Below are 13334 nucleotides of genomic sequence, written 5' to 3'. Positions count from 1 at the left end.
ATCCACCTTTCCAAGTTGTTGGGGTTCATCTCATACTTCTGAAGGTTTGAGGGTGCTGCCTGTTCCATACCCCCCCTACTCCTCATCTAGCCTTTTAGGGGTACAAACAATAGTAATTGGGGCCTAGTGTGGTTGTGTACGTGTGATATACATACACTTTTTTTGGATCATATTTTCTATTCCGCTATTTAATCAAAAACCTTTGGGGATCAGTTAAATTGGGGGATAGTCTGTGTTGGTACGTGTGAGAGAGATCCACCTTTCCAAGTTTTTGGGGTTCATCTCATACTTCTGAAGATTTGAGGGTGCTGCCTGTTCCATACTCCTCCTCCTACTGCTCAACCATCCTTTTAGGGGTACAAACAATAGTAATTGGGGCCTAGTGTGGTTGTGTACGTGCGAGATACATACACTTTTTTTGATCATATTTCCTATTCCGCTATTCAATAAAAACCTTTGAGGATCAATTGAATTGCGGGATAGTCTGTGTCGGTACGTGTGAGATCCACCTTTCCAAGTTTTTGGGGTTCATCTCATACTTCTGAAGATTTGAGGGTGCTGCCTGTTCCATACTCCTCCTCCTACTCCTCATCCATCCTTTTAGGGGTACAAACAATAGTAATTGGGGCCTAGTGTGGTTGTGTACGTGCGAGATACATACACTTTTTTTGATCATATTTCCTATTCCGCTATTCAATAAAAACCTTTGAGGATCAATTGAATTGCGGGATAGTCTGTGTCGGTACGTGTGAGATCCACCTTTCCAAGTTTTTGGGGTTCATCTCATACTTCTGAAGATTTGAGGGTGCTGTCTGTTCCATACTCCTCCTACTCCTCATCCATCCTTTTAGGGGTAGAAACAATAGTAATTGGGGCCTAGTGTGGTTTTGTACGTGCGAGATACATACACTTTTTTGGATCATATTTCCTATTCCGCTATTCAATAAAAACCTTTCTAGGGCAAGATCTTAAATTACAGAAATATGAGGAGACCGTCAAATAAGGGCCGTGGCCTGGGTCGTGGTGCTGCTGGTAGAGCTCCTGTTGCAAGGAGAGGACGTGGTCGATCTGTGCCAGCTACACGCACAAGTGAAACACCTTCCTCAAGTGTGAGTAGGCGACAGAACCTGCATCAGTATTTGGTAGGGCATCAAACGCCCCTAGAAGTGATGAGGCCAGAACAAGTTGAGGCGATAGTAGATTGGTTTGCTGCTGACAGTGCCTCCAGTTCCTTCACATTGTCTCCCACCCAGTCTACTGCAGAAAGGTCAGAGTTGGCACCTGCAGCCAATGTCCAACCGTCTTTCACCTCACCCCCTTGCAAATCAGGCCAGCAGTCTGAGCCCCAAGCCATACAGCAGTCTCTTATTCTTTTTGAGGACTCTGTCAGCAGGGTTTCCCAGGGCCATCCACCTAGCCCTGCCCCAGAAGTGGAAGAGATTGAGTGCAGCGATGCCCAACCACTTATTTCTCAAGATGAGTACATGCAAGGATCATCGCAGCACGTCTCCGATGATGACGAAACGCAGGTGCCAACTGCTGCGGCGTTCAGCATTGTGGAGACCGACAAGGAGGGCAGGGGTGAAGACTGGGTGGAAGATGATGTGGAGGACGATGAGGTCCTCGACCCCACATGGAATGAACGTCATGCAGGTGACCTGAGTAGTTTGGAGGAAGAGGCGGTGGTCGCACAGAGCCACCAGCACAGCAGAAGAGGGAGCAGGGTGCAGAAGCGGAGCGGCCGTGCCCTAGACACTACGCCCGCTACTGCCCAACGCAGCAAGGGAACGAGCGCACCAAAGTCAGCTCAAAGGAGTTCTCTAGCGTGGAAGTTCTTTAGAAAATGTGCTGATGACAGGACACGAGTGGTTTGCACCCTGTGCAATCAGAGCTTGAAGCGAGGCATAAACCTTCTCAACCTGAGCACAACCTGCATGATCAGGCATCTAAGTGCAAAGCACGAGCTGCAGTGGAGTACACACCTTCAAAACCAAGAAACGTCTCTGGCTCATCCTGCTTCCTCTTCTGCTGCAGTCTCGGCCGCTCCAGCCACATCTGTAGTGATACCGGCACCTGCCACCCCGCAAACAGACGATCTGTCAGCAACACCACCACCTGGGTCACCAACAACCATCTCCACAATGTCCCGTGGAAGCGTTCAGCTTTCCAGCTCCCAAACACTTGAGAGGAAGAGGAAGTACCCCCCTACCCACCCGCGATCCCTGGCCCTGAATGCCAGCATTTCAAAATTATTGGCCTTTGAAATGCTGTCATTCCGTCTGGTGGAGACGCACAGTTTTAAAAACCTTATGTCGGTGGCTGTCCCACAGTACGTCGTGCCCAGCCGCCACTACTTTTCCAGGCAAGCCATCCCTTCCCTGCACAACCAAGTGGGGGAAAATATCAGGTGTGCACTGCGCAACGCCATCTGTGCCAAGGTCCACCTAACTACGGATACGTGGACCAGTAAGCACGGTCAGGGGCGTTATATCTCCCTAACGGCACACTGGGTAAATGCAGTGGCGGATGGGCCTGAGGCGGATAGCAATTTGGCGCATGTCCTTCCACCACCGAGGATTGCAGGGCGCTTCAGTTTGCCTCCTGTTCCTAACTCCTCCTACTCCGCTTCCTCATCCTCTACCGCCTCCTCATCCGGACAGCGTAACACCTTCACCACCAACTTCAGCACGGCCAGGGGTAAACGACAGCAGGCAGTTTTACAACTTGCCTGTTTGGGGGACAAACCACACACCGCGCAGGAGTTGTGGAGGAGCATGGAACAGCAGACAAATGAGTGGTTGCTGCCAGCGAGCCTCAAGCCCGGCCTGGTGGTGTGCGATAACGGGCGAAATCTCATAGCAGCTCTGGGCCTAGCCGGTTTGACGCACATCCCTTGCCTGGCGCATGTGCTGAATTTGGTGGTGCAGAGGTTCCTTAAAAACTACCCCGATATGTCAGAGCTGCTGCAGAAAGTGCGGGCCGTTTGTGCGCACTTTCGGCGTTCTCACCCTGCTGCTGCTCGCCTGGCAGCGCTGCAGCGTAACTTCGGCCTTCCCGCTCACCGCCTCATATGTGACGTGCCCACAAGGTGGAACTCCACCTTGCACATGCTGGAAAGACTGTGCGAGCAGCAGCAGGCCATAGTGGAGTTTCAGCTGCAGCACGCACGCGTGAGTCGCTCTGCGGAACAGCACCACTTCACCACCAATAACTGGGCCTCCATGCGAGACCTGTGTGCCTTGTTGCGCTGTTTTGAGTACTCCACCAACATGGCCAGTGGCAATGACGCCGTTCTCAGCTTAACTATCCCACTTCTATGCCTCCTTGAAAAAACAATTCGGGCGATGATGGAAGAGGATGTGGCACAGGATGAGGAGGAGGAGGAGGATGAAGAGGTAACATTTCCAAGGCTTTCAGGGCAGTCATTCGCAAGGGGCTCCGAGGGTGGGTTCCTGCACACGCAAACGCCAGGGACGCAATTGTCCAGCAGGGGCACAGTTCTGGAGGATGAGGAGGATGAGGAGCTGGAGGAGGAGATGGAACCATGTTCACAGCAGGGTGGCACCCAGGCCAGCTCATGGCCATCACTGGTGCGTGGCTGGGGGGATACAGAGGACACGGACGATACACCTCCCACAGAGGACAGCCTTTCGTTGCCTCTGGGCAGCCTGGCACACATGAGCGATTACATGCTGCAGTGTCTCCACAACGACCGCCGAGTTGCCCACATTCTAACTTGTGCTGATTACTGGGTGGCCACGCTGCTGGATCCCCGTTACAAGGACAACGTACCGTCCTTAATTCACTCACTGGAGCGCGATCGCAAGATGCGCGAGTACAAGCGCACGCTGGTAGACGCCATGCTGCTGGCATTCCCATCTGACAGCGGGGCCACAGTGGAAGCACAAGGCAGAGGAGGAGGAGGAGGAGGTCGCCAACGCAACCAGGGCACCACCAGCACCTCAGAAGGCAGGGTTAGCATGGCCGAAATGTGGAAAAGCTTTGTCAGCACGCCACAACAAACAGCAGCACCAGCAGCTCAGATGGAACGTCTTAGCAGGAGGCAGCATTTTACCAACATGGTGGAGCAGTATGTGTGCACACGCCTACATGTAGTGAATGACGGGTCTGCCCCCTTCAACTTCTGGGTCTCCAAATTGGGCACATGGCCTGAGCTTGCCCTTTACGCCTTGGAGGTGCTGGCGTGCCCTGCAGCCAGTGTATTATCTGAACGGGTATTTAGCACGGCTGGGGGCGTTATAACAGACAAGCGCAGCCGCCTGTCCAGAGACAATGTGGACAAGCTCACGTTCATTAAAATGAACCAGGCATGGATCCCACGGGACTTTTCCGTACCTTATGCAGAATAGCAATGGATACCGACCTTACCCACCCATTGTTCCATTTTTGCTCTTTCTCACTCTTTTGGGGTGTACCCTCATTTAAAATTTTTGAAAAGAAGCAGTGTTGGCTACCTCGTCCTCCTCCTCAGGGCCAGATTAATGTAGGGGCTATTGGAGCTGCAGCTCCAGGCCCCTACCTTTTATATAGGCCCCGGGTTGGCCATATTCACTGTTACCGCTCTTCTGTCACTTGTAAACACAGAAGTCTGGCTTCTATGCTCGCTTCCCCAGGCAGCACCCTCAGAACCTCCCCACACAGCGTGAAGGCCGGACAAGGAGGGACAGTTGGCGATGCATGGATGTGTTTATGGGCTTCAGAGACAGCATCCCATGTTGAATTAGGCATGCATGGCTGCACCCTTCCTCCTCTGGGTGCATGGCAAGGCACGGCCCTTAAGGCCCTTCAAAATCCTCAGCACCAAGCCCATGATGCTGTTAATCCGGCCCTGGTCCTCCTCCACCGCCGCTTCCACCTACACCGCCCATAGGTGTGCGCAGCCTATTGCATTAAGGTGTGCACCCCAAAGTTGAAATACACATGCATGTGTTTGCCAGCAGGGAGAGTAATGTATCGGGGCCATGTACCTGTAGGCAAGGAGAAATAGAGCAGAGCAGGTCCCAGGGAGATCTTTCCCATCTCCTCACTGGCAATGCTATGTGCCCTAGGTGATTAGGGTGTGCCCAGGCACACCCAGCACACCCTGTGCGCACGCCTATGTCACCGCCACATCCACCACCACCTCAACCTCCCTCCTACTCCATATGGGCCTCGTCCTTCAGAGATGAAGAAGAACATTGTTTTATTTTTCTGTTTTTTTTTGTTGTTTTAAGTTATTTCCCTATCCACATTTGTTTGCAGAGCACTTGCCATGCTCTTAATTACGTTTTGCTGCCATTTGCAGCACTCTAGCCCTTTCCTTTGGTGTTTTAGAGCCATTTTAGTGCCTTAAAGTTCGGGTCCCCATTGACTTCAATGGGGTTCGGTGTCCGGGAAAAGTTCGGTAAAAGTCCGGGACACGGACCCGGACTTTTTTTTAAAGTTCGGCCGAACCCGTCGAACACGGACATCTAGGTGTCCGCTCAACCCTACTTGTGTCCTGTGTACTCAGTTCACACCACTTCATTGTAGTGGCGCGCGCTGGAAAAAGTGAGGCATGCACTACTTTTTTCACTGTAGAGTGTTTCCACACACTACACTGCATTGCAACATTTCAGGAAGAAAAAAAAAAGAAGACTTTAACCATGTTTACCAGCAGACCTGGTTGCTGAAGTGAACAGGCAAATACTTTTTAATCTGCAGCGTAAAAAGAAGTATTACAAAATGTATGCCACGTTAAGTAGGATTGTTTTTTCTGTAGTAATTACAAATTCATTTAGGCCCGGAAGTATAGCAAGAGCATTTATAAGAGCTGTAACTCTCATACACAGAAACCAGTGTTTGCTCACCTCTCCCCCTACCCATTCACAGAATGTTTCTGCAGCAGCATTCAGCCTCTCAGCCTTTTACAGGCTGCTGGCAGTAGGGTTGCACCTGAAAATGCCAGAATCTCAGGCACAGGGGATAAACGTCAAGTGTGCATAGGAAACAAGACTTCAAATTTTTTTTCTTTTCTAAAAGCACAGATTAACTTGAAATCAGCAAACCTGGGGGTAATGAGTGACTAGTACAAAGTTTACACCAATAGGTCTTTAAAGCAGAGTTCCACCAGTTTTGCGTTTATTAAAAAGTCAGCAGCTACAAAAAAAAAAAAAAAAAAAAAATGTAGCTGCTGACTTAACACACACTTGCCTGTCCCACGGTCCAGCGATGCAGCCGGCAGGAGCCTCAGTTTTATCCCTTTTCTCCCCGCGGTCCCAGGCTCTCTAGTGTGGGCACCCGGCTGTGACAGCTTGTGGCTTCACAGCTGGGTGCGCATGCACGAGTCGCGCTGCACATCTTGAGTGGACGGGCAATCTTCTGTGATGTGTCCCAGAAGATTTCAGGGAAGGAGGGGGGAGAGGAGAACTTCCGCTCGAGACACCAAACGGAAGTGGGTACCTGTCGAATCTAGGTAACCACTCCCTCCCCCACAAAAAAAATTACATGCCAAATGTGGCATGTCAGGGGTCGGGAGGCCTTAACACGGAAGTTACATTTTTGGGTGGAACTCCGCTTTAAATACATCTCTCTTTATGAAAAACACATACTCACATATTCCATCATATTGTTTGATTCACATTTCCTTCTGCTCAGTTTCCAGTGCAAGCCAAGCTAAAGAAAAATTGGTACAAAGTTAATAAAAAGCGATTTGTATTTATATATTGTTGCCAGCTAAGCCACCATTTTCAAATGACCATTTATTTACCTTGTGATATAATCTGTTATTCTCCCAGTCCAAGAGTTTGTGAATAGATCGCCTTGTCTAACAAAACAAGAGAAAAAAAAAAAAGTAATGTAGTCATGATTTATATGGAACACCATCACATATTTTAGTATAGCAGTCAGTATGTATAGTATTATCAAACAACATATCTTGAAGCCCAACTCAGCATGTTCTCACAAAGGAGCTACATTAGCTGAGCCCAAAGTATGCTAACAGCTTTCTACACAATATTCTGACAGTTTATGTTGAACTTTCCCTGTATTCACATCAAGTGACTAGGCTGTCCTACACTGTAGCAAAAGATTAAAAAAAAAAAAAAAAAAAAAAAAAATCATGAAACCTCCGCGCTATTGTGCATCGTGGAAGTGTGAATGGGGCCTTACTAGTGTAGTCGTTTGTTTTCAAATTGAAAAACTACATTTACTGAATGCCAGATAATCCACAAACTTAAGAAAAAGAGGAGAGCTCTTTGCAACCGGTTTAACCTCATGCAAGACGAGGAATCTAATTGGTTACTATAGGCAGCAGTTGAAACATTTCTCCAGTTTTCATAACATAGCCTCAAGGTACAGCTGCTGGTTATGTTCTCCAGTCATGTGACTGTATCCTGCTACAGGACACTGAAGTGAGGGGACACACAGTCTTGATGGCAATTAAACTAATTGTACAATCCATGAAACTAACAATTCTAGTTCCATAGGCAATATGGGAGGGGACAATGTTATTCGTCTAAAGTGCATGTTTATTTAACACTACAGGTGCTTTTTTTTTTTTTTTTTTTTTTTTTTTTTTTTAAGATTCCAGGCAACAAGTGAAGCCAGCAAAAAAAAAAAAAAAAAAAAAAAAAAGGGGTAGCTGCTTGAGTCTTTATTTTAATCCTATGATCGGCCCATTCATCTCCTGTCATAGGATGGCTACATTCACTCCTCCACTGTATCTGTAGAGGAGAAACCTATCCACCCTTGGACAGCAGCACTGAGTCAGTGGAGAGTGGAGTTTTAGATGCACTAGCATATTGAGGGGGGGGAAGCAACTAACCAATTAAAGCTACATTCCAGCTCACACCTATTAAGCATTTACAGCAATAGTCCCCCCCCCCCTTTTGGGATAAAGGTTTTAAAAGCTGATCATTGTAAGCACCCGTCAGTATTAAATAGTTTTTCTTAACCCTTTAATGGCCACATTTGCCTTGGTCTGATAAAGGAAGACAAAAAACAGGCTCTGGCTGATTACCAGGTAAATCTAAATTATACGGGGCCTCACAAAATTAAAGACTGCTCCATGAAGTGGAACTAAACCTACTAACTTAAAACTTGAACTAAAGGCTGAAAAAGAAAAACTACCAACAACAGGTACATTCTTTATTGCAGCAGACACATGCAATGTCTCTTCTGCAATAAAATACATCCGCCTGTTCCCAGTCCTCTGTAATGTATACAGAGTTGTACATGCACAGCTCCACATACATTTCAAACACACTGCCAGTGTGCTGGGATTTCTGCACTTCTGCACATGTGCGAGAGTGATGTCATCCTTCACCAGCCAATCAAGATGGCTGAAAACTGGCACCTGGAAGAAGCCAGGGAGAAGATGCCAGCAAGGGACCTCTGGAGTAGTAACTGATGAGTAACCCTGACTTTAGTACCATTTTAACGGTTTCCCAAAACAGTTACATTCAAGACATGCCATGAATGATAGCGGTCACAGCAGCTTGCGCTCTCAAAATGAACTGTCAAGCCACCAAATGGCCGGGGTCAAAACTGATGTGTAGCAGCATGGGAACTGCAGATCAAACAAAGGGTTAAGGAGGGTAGTTCCGCTTGCAGGGTTTAGTTCCAATTTAATGCTAGTGACAGATAATCATAGATGCAATTTTTTTGTTTTAGCCATAGTTACAATTTAAACTAGGTATGTTCCAGGGCACCGAATTAAATTCAAAATCGGTTTTAGAGATATGGCATCAAATTAGCGGCTTTTCCATTTTTTTAAATGATTGAAGCTGTGTGTATGCCATCAAAACATTGATGAAATTGTATAGTAATGAAGAATTGCATACAAAGCCCCAAAATCTAAAAGTTTCCTCACAGCTGTTCGAGAGATCACTGCCATGTACATATATGTGACAACCAAAAAGTCAAAGCTATCAGATGCAGTTTACGAACTGTGAATTTATTTTGCAGCCTAGCACAAATACAAGAAAAATGAACACCATATACAAGAAAAAACATTTCTACAAAAATGCAGGGTAGGTTTTATTTCTCACTGTACAGATTGTTTCACATTAGTCAAATTGTACTTACTAACCCTTTTATTCAGGCATATAACAGGCCACAAACTAAAGCCTAATGTACAACAGCAGCAGATACAGCCACATAGCAGCCATTTCACATTGAGAGGGAGATTCTTTCTCAAACAGGTATTTACACGACCGATACTGATTTTAAACTCCTCTGGAGCAACCTGGAAGGAAAAAGTAGAAGATTTTTAAGACATAGCTCAGCAAAGTCCTTAATAAAGCTATTCATCTGTCACAGAAAAAAAATAAAAATACATTAGACATGGATATACTCTAGTTGCAAAAATGTGAATGGAAGAAATGCCTATTCACATACACTACAGAACAGCCAGGCAGCTGATGTGAGAATAGTCATGGCCTTCAGAGTATTAGAGCTCTATTTTCTTATTTTCTACTTCAACAGGTTTCTTCATCCACATTATACAGTGCAGATTAAACAAATCTCCTACTGCAGTTGTATTTTGAGAGCCGACCCCACCAGCTTTTAATAATACCCAAACAGTGACTGCATGTGACTGGTTGCAGCTGCTCCCTCACAAAAAAACTTCCTACAGGCTCCTTCCACAAAAGTCGATAGAATGATTGACTTCTATTGAACAAAGCAGGACCTGGAGGGCCACCAACTGACAATTTCGGGCAGTGCCTCAGGAACCATCTGAACATTTGGCACAGTGTACGGCCAGCTTTAGATTTAAATAAAATTTGCAGAATAAAAATTTCCCACTCAAAACAAGTTCTTTCCCAACCACTGCTAGATGCAGGCTGCCTTTACAAAAACAAGGCATTTCTAGTCCACTGAAACGGATATGTGGTGTGATCTGCAACAACCTCCATTCTTCAAAGCAACGGCTGGAAAGTCTTTAAAGATCTCAGATCACATTGGTTACATTTTTATGCAAATATATATAGAACACGTATATATAGAATATATAGAACACGGTATAAATGGTCTGTTTAAAGTCTACTTTCTCGCCTTAAGTGATTGTTTTCTCACCCTTTTTCCCTTTTTCAAAATCCTGAAAAGGCCTTAATATGTGTTGTGCTTTAGTACAATGTGAAGACATTTCCCTTAGGCAACTGCTTTTCTTTCAAACACCAAAAAGGATCATAATATTTTACGACAGGATGCAATGAAGGCAACAAACAGAAAAACTAAGCAAAGCCCAGCAGGCAAGATCTGGATTGTTAAAAAGTCAAACAAAACCACTACCACCCTAATCAATCACCTTTCATCTCCACCAACAATACTAGAGAAATTTTATGACTTACACCTCTGAACTGTAGGCTTATCTCACTATAGAACATCTACTGTTGAGTGTAGTTGGCAGGAAACTATGGTGTCTTCCCTAAAGGTTTATCTACACAGTTGCAGTCACCTGAATCATGTTAGGGCAGTTGGATTATAAATCTTCAGGTAGCCCAATTTTGTGGTGAATAGATATTAAAAAAAAATAAATAAATAAAAAACACAGGATAAACAGATAAATTCAGAGAAAAAAAAAAAACTAATATATATATATATATATATATATATATATATATATATATATATATATATATATATATATATATACACACATACATACACACAATTTTCCTGTTTGGACCAATCGTATTAACTGTACAGACAAGCCAGAAATTGTTTCACTTCTGACAATAGGAAAATAAAAAGTATTTAGAATTCTTTATTCAAAAATAATATGCTAATTTCAATATTATCAAAATGATTGAAAATCCATTGTAACAATTTTCCGCCATCACCACACATACATACATCATGGCTTGGAACCCTGTAAAAGCTGCAAGTTTTGTATTCCAGTGAGACACTTAATGTACTTCTAACAGTTTTTCATGTAAGAGGTAAAGATGCCCCATGTCAGCATGGAGGGCAAAAACAGTTTTTACCCAAGCACACGTTAGTGTTTTATCTGGGTGTCATATCTTATCTAGATTTTAACAGACTCAGGGTTAACCACTTGAAGACCAGGCCATTTCTGGCACTTTTACAAGTTTAAATCAGTATTTTGCTAGACATTTTACTAAGGTCCCCAAAACTATATAAAAGTTTTAGTTTTTAGCAGAGACCCTAGGGAACCGATTGTTGCAATTTTTTGTGTCACACGGTATTTGCGCAGTGGTTTTTCATTTTCTTGGGGGGAGGGGGGGGGGATTTTGATTTATCGTAAAATCCATTTCTCTGAGTTTATTGGACACAGCTCTCCATTTTTCAGAACCTAATGGTTATAATGGAGTTATAACTTGCTTTTAACATTCAGTTTTAAAATGAATGTAGTTTCTGAACGAAAAACCACATTTTTGGAAGGTTTCGCCAAATGGTTTGCGAAATATAGTTTTTGTGGTGAAATTGGCCCCATAGGAATGAATGGCGGAATGTTCAAAACTAGAGTGGGGCCTGAAAATAGAGGGTGAGCGAAGAAATCTAAAACACAATCTCTAAACTGCTGCCACTCCACTCATTTTTAAGGCCACCTACACAAATGTTTCATCAAAATGTTTGCCCATCTCTGCTGCCACTTAACATGTCCACATCTAAGCCATAGCCCTTATAGTTTATACACTGACCATTTGTTTCCAACTCACGCCATCCATTGACATTCATTGAAACTGCACTCAAACCATCTCAAATTTCAAGGCCGTTTTCTAACCTGTGACTGTGCCTTCAGTTTTAATGTCTCAAAGACATACTATACAAAATGTCAGCCTAGATGTTCTGATTCCTACGGTACAAGTCTCTAAGCTGTGAGATTTAGAGCTTTTACACTAGAGCCCTATGCAGATGGGCACCTCCCAACTTTGGTAAGTTGCCCCATAAGAATGAATGGCAGAATGTTCCGGAATGCTCAAAACTAGACCAAACTAGACCCCCCCCCCCACACACAACACAAACATACTGCTGCCACTCCCACACACAGTTACTCCGCCCACTCCAGCTGGAGACTACCGGTGACGGCAAGAACATTTCACACAATTTCCCCAGAAATTGTATGTTTTCTTGTTTATTCTGCTGCTTCAAATTTTACAGTCACTGTAGTCGAAAACAAACGCCAATTTGACCCCACTAGCGATTAGAAAATCGAATAAATGTTCTTAAAAAATTTACATTTTTTTGAAGGAAGACCTTGTTAGTTTTTGTATGGCCACCATAAGTGACAGCAGGCACAGGGAGCTTTTATCAAGCCACCACCTAAATATGACAAGGGAGTCTGTCATACATAATATACTTTATTAGAGTTCTGTCTGAAAATCGACAAAACATTTTTTTTTTCTTTAAATAAAAAATTTGCTCTCCGAGTCTGATGATATTTACCAGATTAAACCTCTAATAGTATAGACAGTATTTCTTTTGTCTGGTATTTTTAGCATGGATTAGAGATTTTGCTCCCTAACCATTATAGTTGGTTAATTATATTTACCACTGCATATAGATATTTCATTTTTAATTTTTTTAACTAAATTATACACCACACCTTTAAGGTTATTATCTGATTAAATCGGAAAATTTTAAATCGGTCGAATAATCGATTATAAAAATAATCGTTAGTTGCAGCCCTAAATATTTAACTGTCTCCTCATTTGAATGCAAATATCAGGTGTTCTTCCTGTGCATCAAGTCCGAGTCCCCCCAAGGACTCTAGCGCTAGTTGTGATACTGGTATGAGTAGAGCTGGGTGGATCCCTACTTGGAGAGACTGGGTCTGTATCAGTAACAGGATGACCGGTTCATGTGGATTGTTACACCATGCTCTGTTAAAGTGGACCTTTAATCAGAAAACAAAGTCCTGCTATATCACCTCAGGCTGGCCCTGTTATGTAAAATGCTAATAAGGGTCTATACTGTGGAAAAATCCAGTAATACACTGTCTCATCCTGCTGTGCACATGCTCAGTTGCTCCCCATTTTAGGCATCGAGATCGTAGTCGGATCGGCTGACAGCCTTAAAGCAGAATTAAAGCCTATTATCCTTTACCACCAAGAAAGCTGCTTCTGTCTGATCTGCAACCGTCATGGTGCTGCACATGCAACCAGTCATGACACCAGCCATTTGATGGTTTAACAGTATGGTTGATGCAACAAGTGCATGTGACAGTTCACAATCCAGGCATTCCAGGAATGTAACTGTAGAGACCTAAAATGGATTGGATTTGTTCCGCTTTATGATTCACTTCTGCTCAGGGGCCATATAAAAAGATGCATATTTTCTTTATTTGAATATAGTGCCATAACAAGCAAAGCCAGGTATAAGGTCCGAGT

The 13334-nt window shown here is 44.3% G+C and overlaps 1 protein-coding gene across 1 annotated transcript in view; it reads right to left on the bottom strand.

The window, feature by feature from the left end:
- CHIC1 (cysteine rich hydrophobic domain 1) overlaps window positions 1-13334 on the bottom strand; it is a 42462-nt gene that overhangs the window by 14757 nt on the left and 14371 nt on the right. The window contains exons 3-5 of the mRNA XM_082264641.1: window positions 9071-9226; window positions 6749-6805; window positions 6595-6654 (exon numbers count right to left, since the gene is read on the bottom strand). Of these exons, the coding sequence (XP_082120767.1) occupies window positions 6595-6654; window positions 6749-6805; window positions 9071-9226 (273 nt within the window). The remainder of the gene's footprint in view (window positions 1-6594; window positions 6655-6748; window positions 6806-9070; window positions 9227-13334) is intronic.

This window comes from Pelophylax lessonae, assembly GCF_965119305.1.
Source record: "Pelophylax lessonae genome assembly, chromosome: 7".
NCBI lineage: Eukaryota > Metazoa > Chordata > Amphibia > Anura > Ranidae > Pelophylax > Pelophylax lessonae.
Note: the sequence above shows the minus strand (reverse complement) of the source record. Positions and strands in the feature narration are given on the sequence as shown.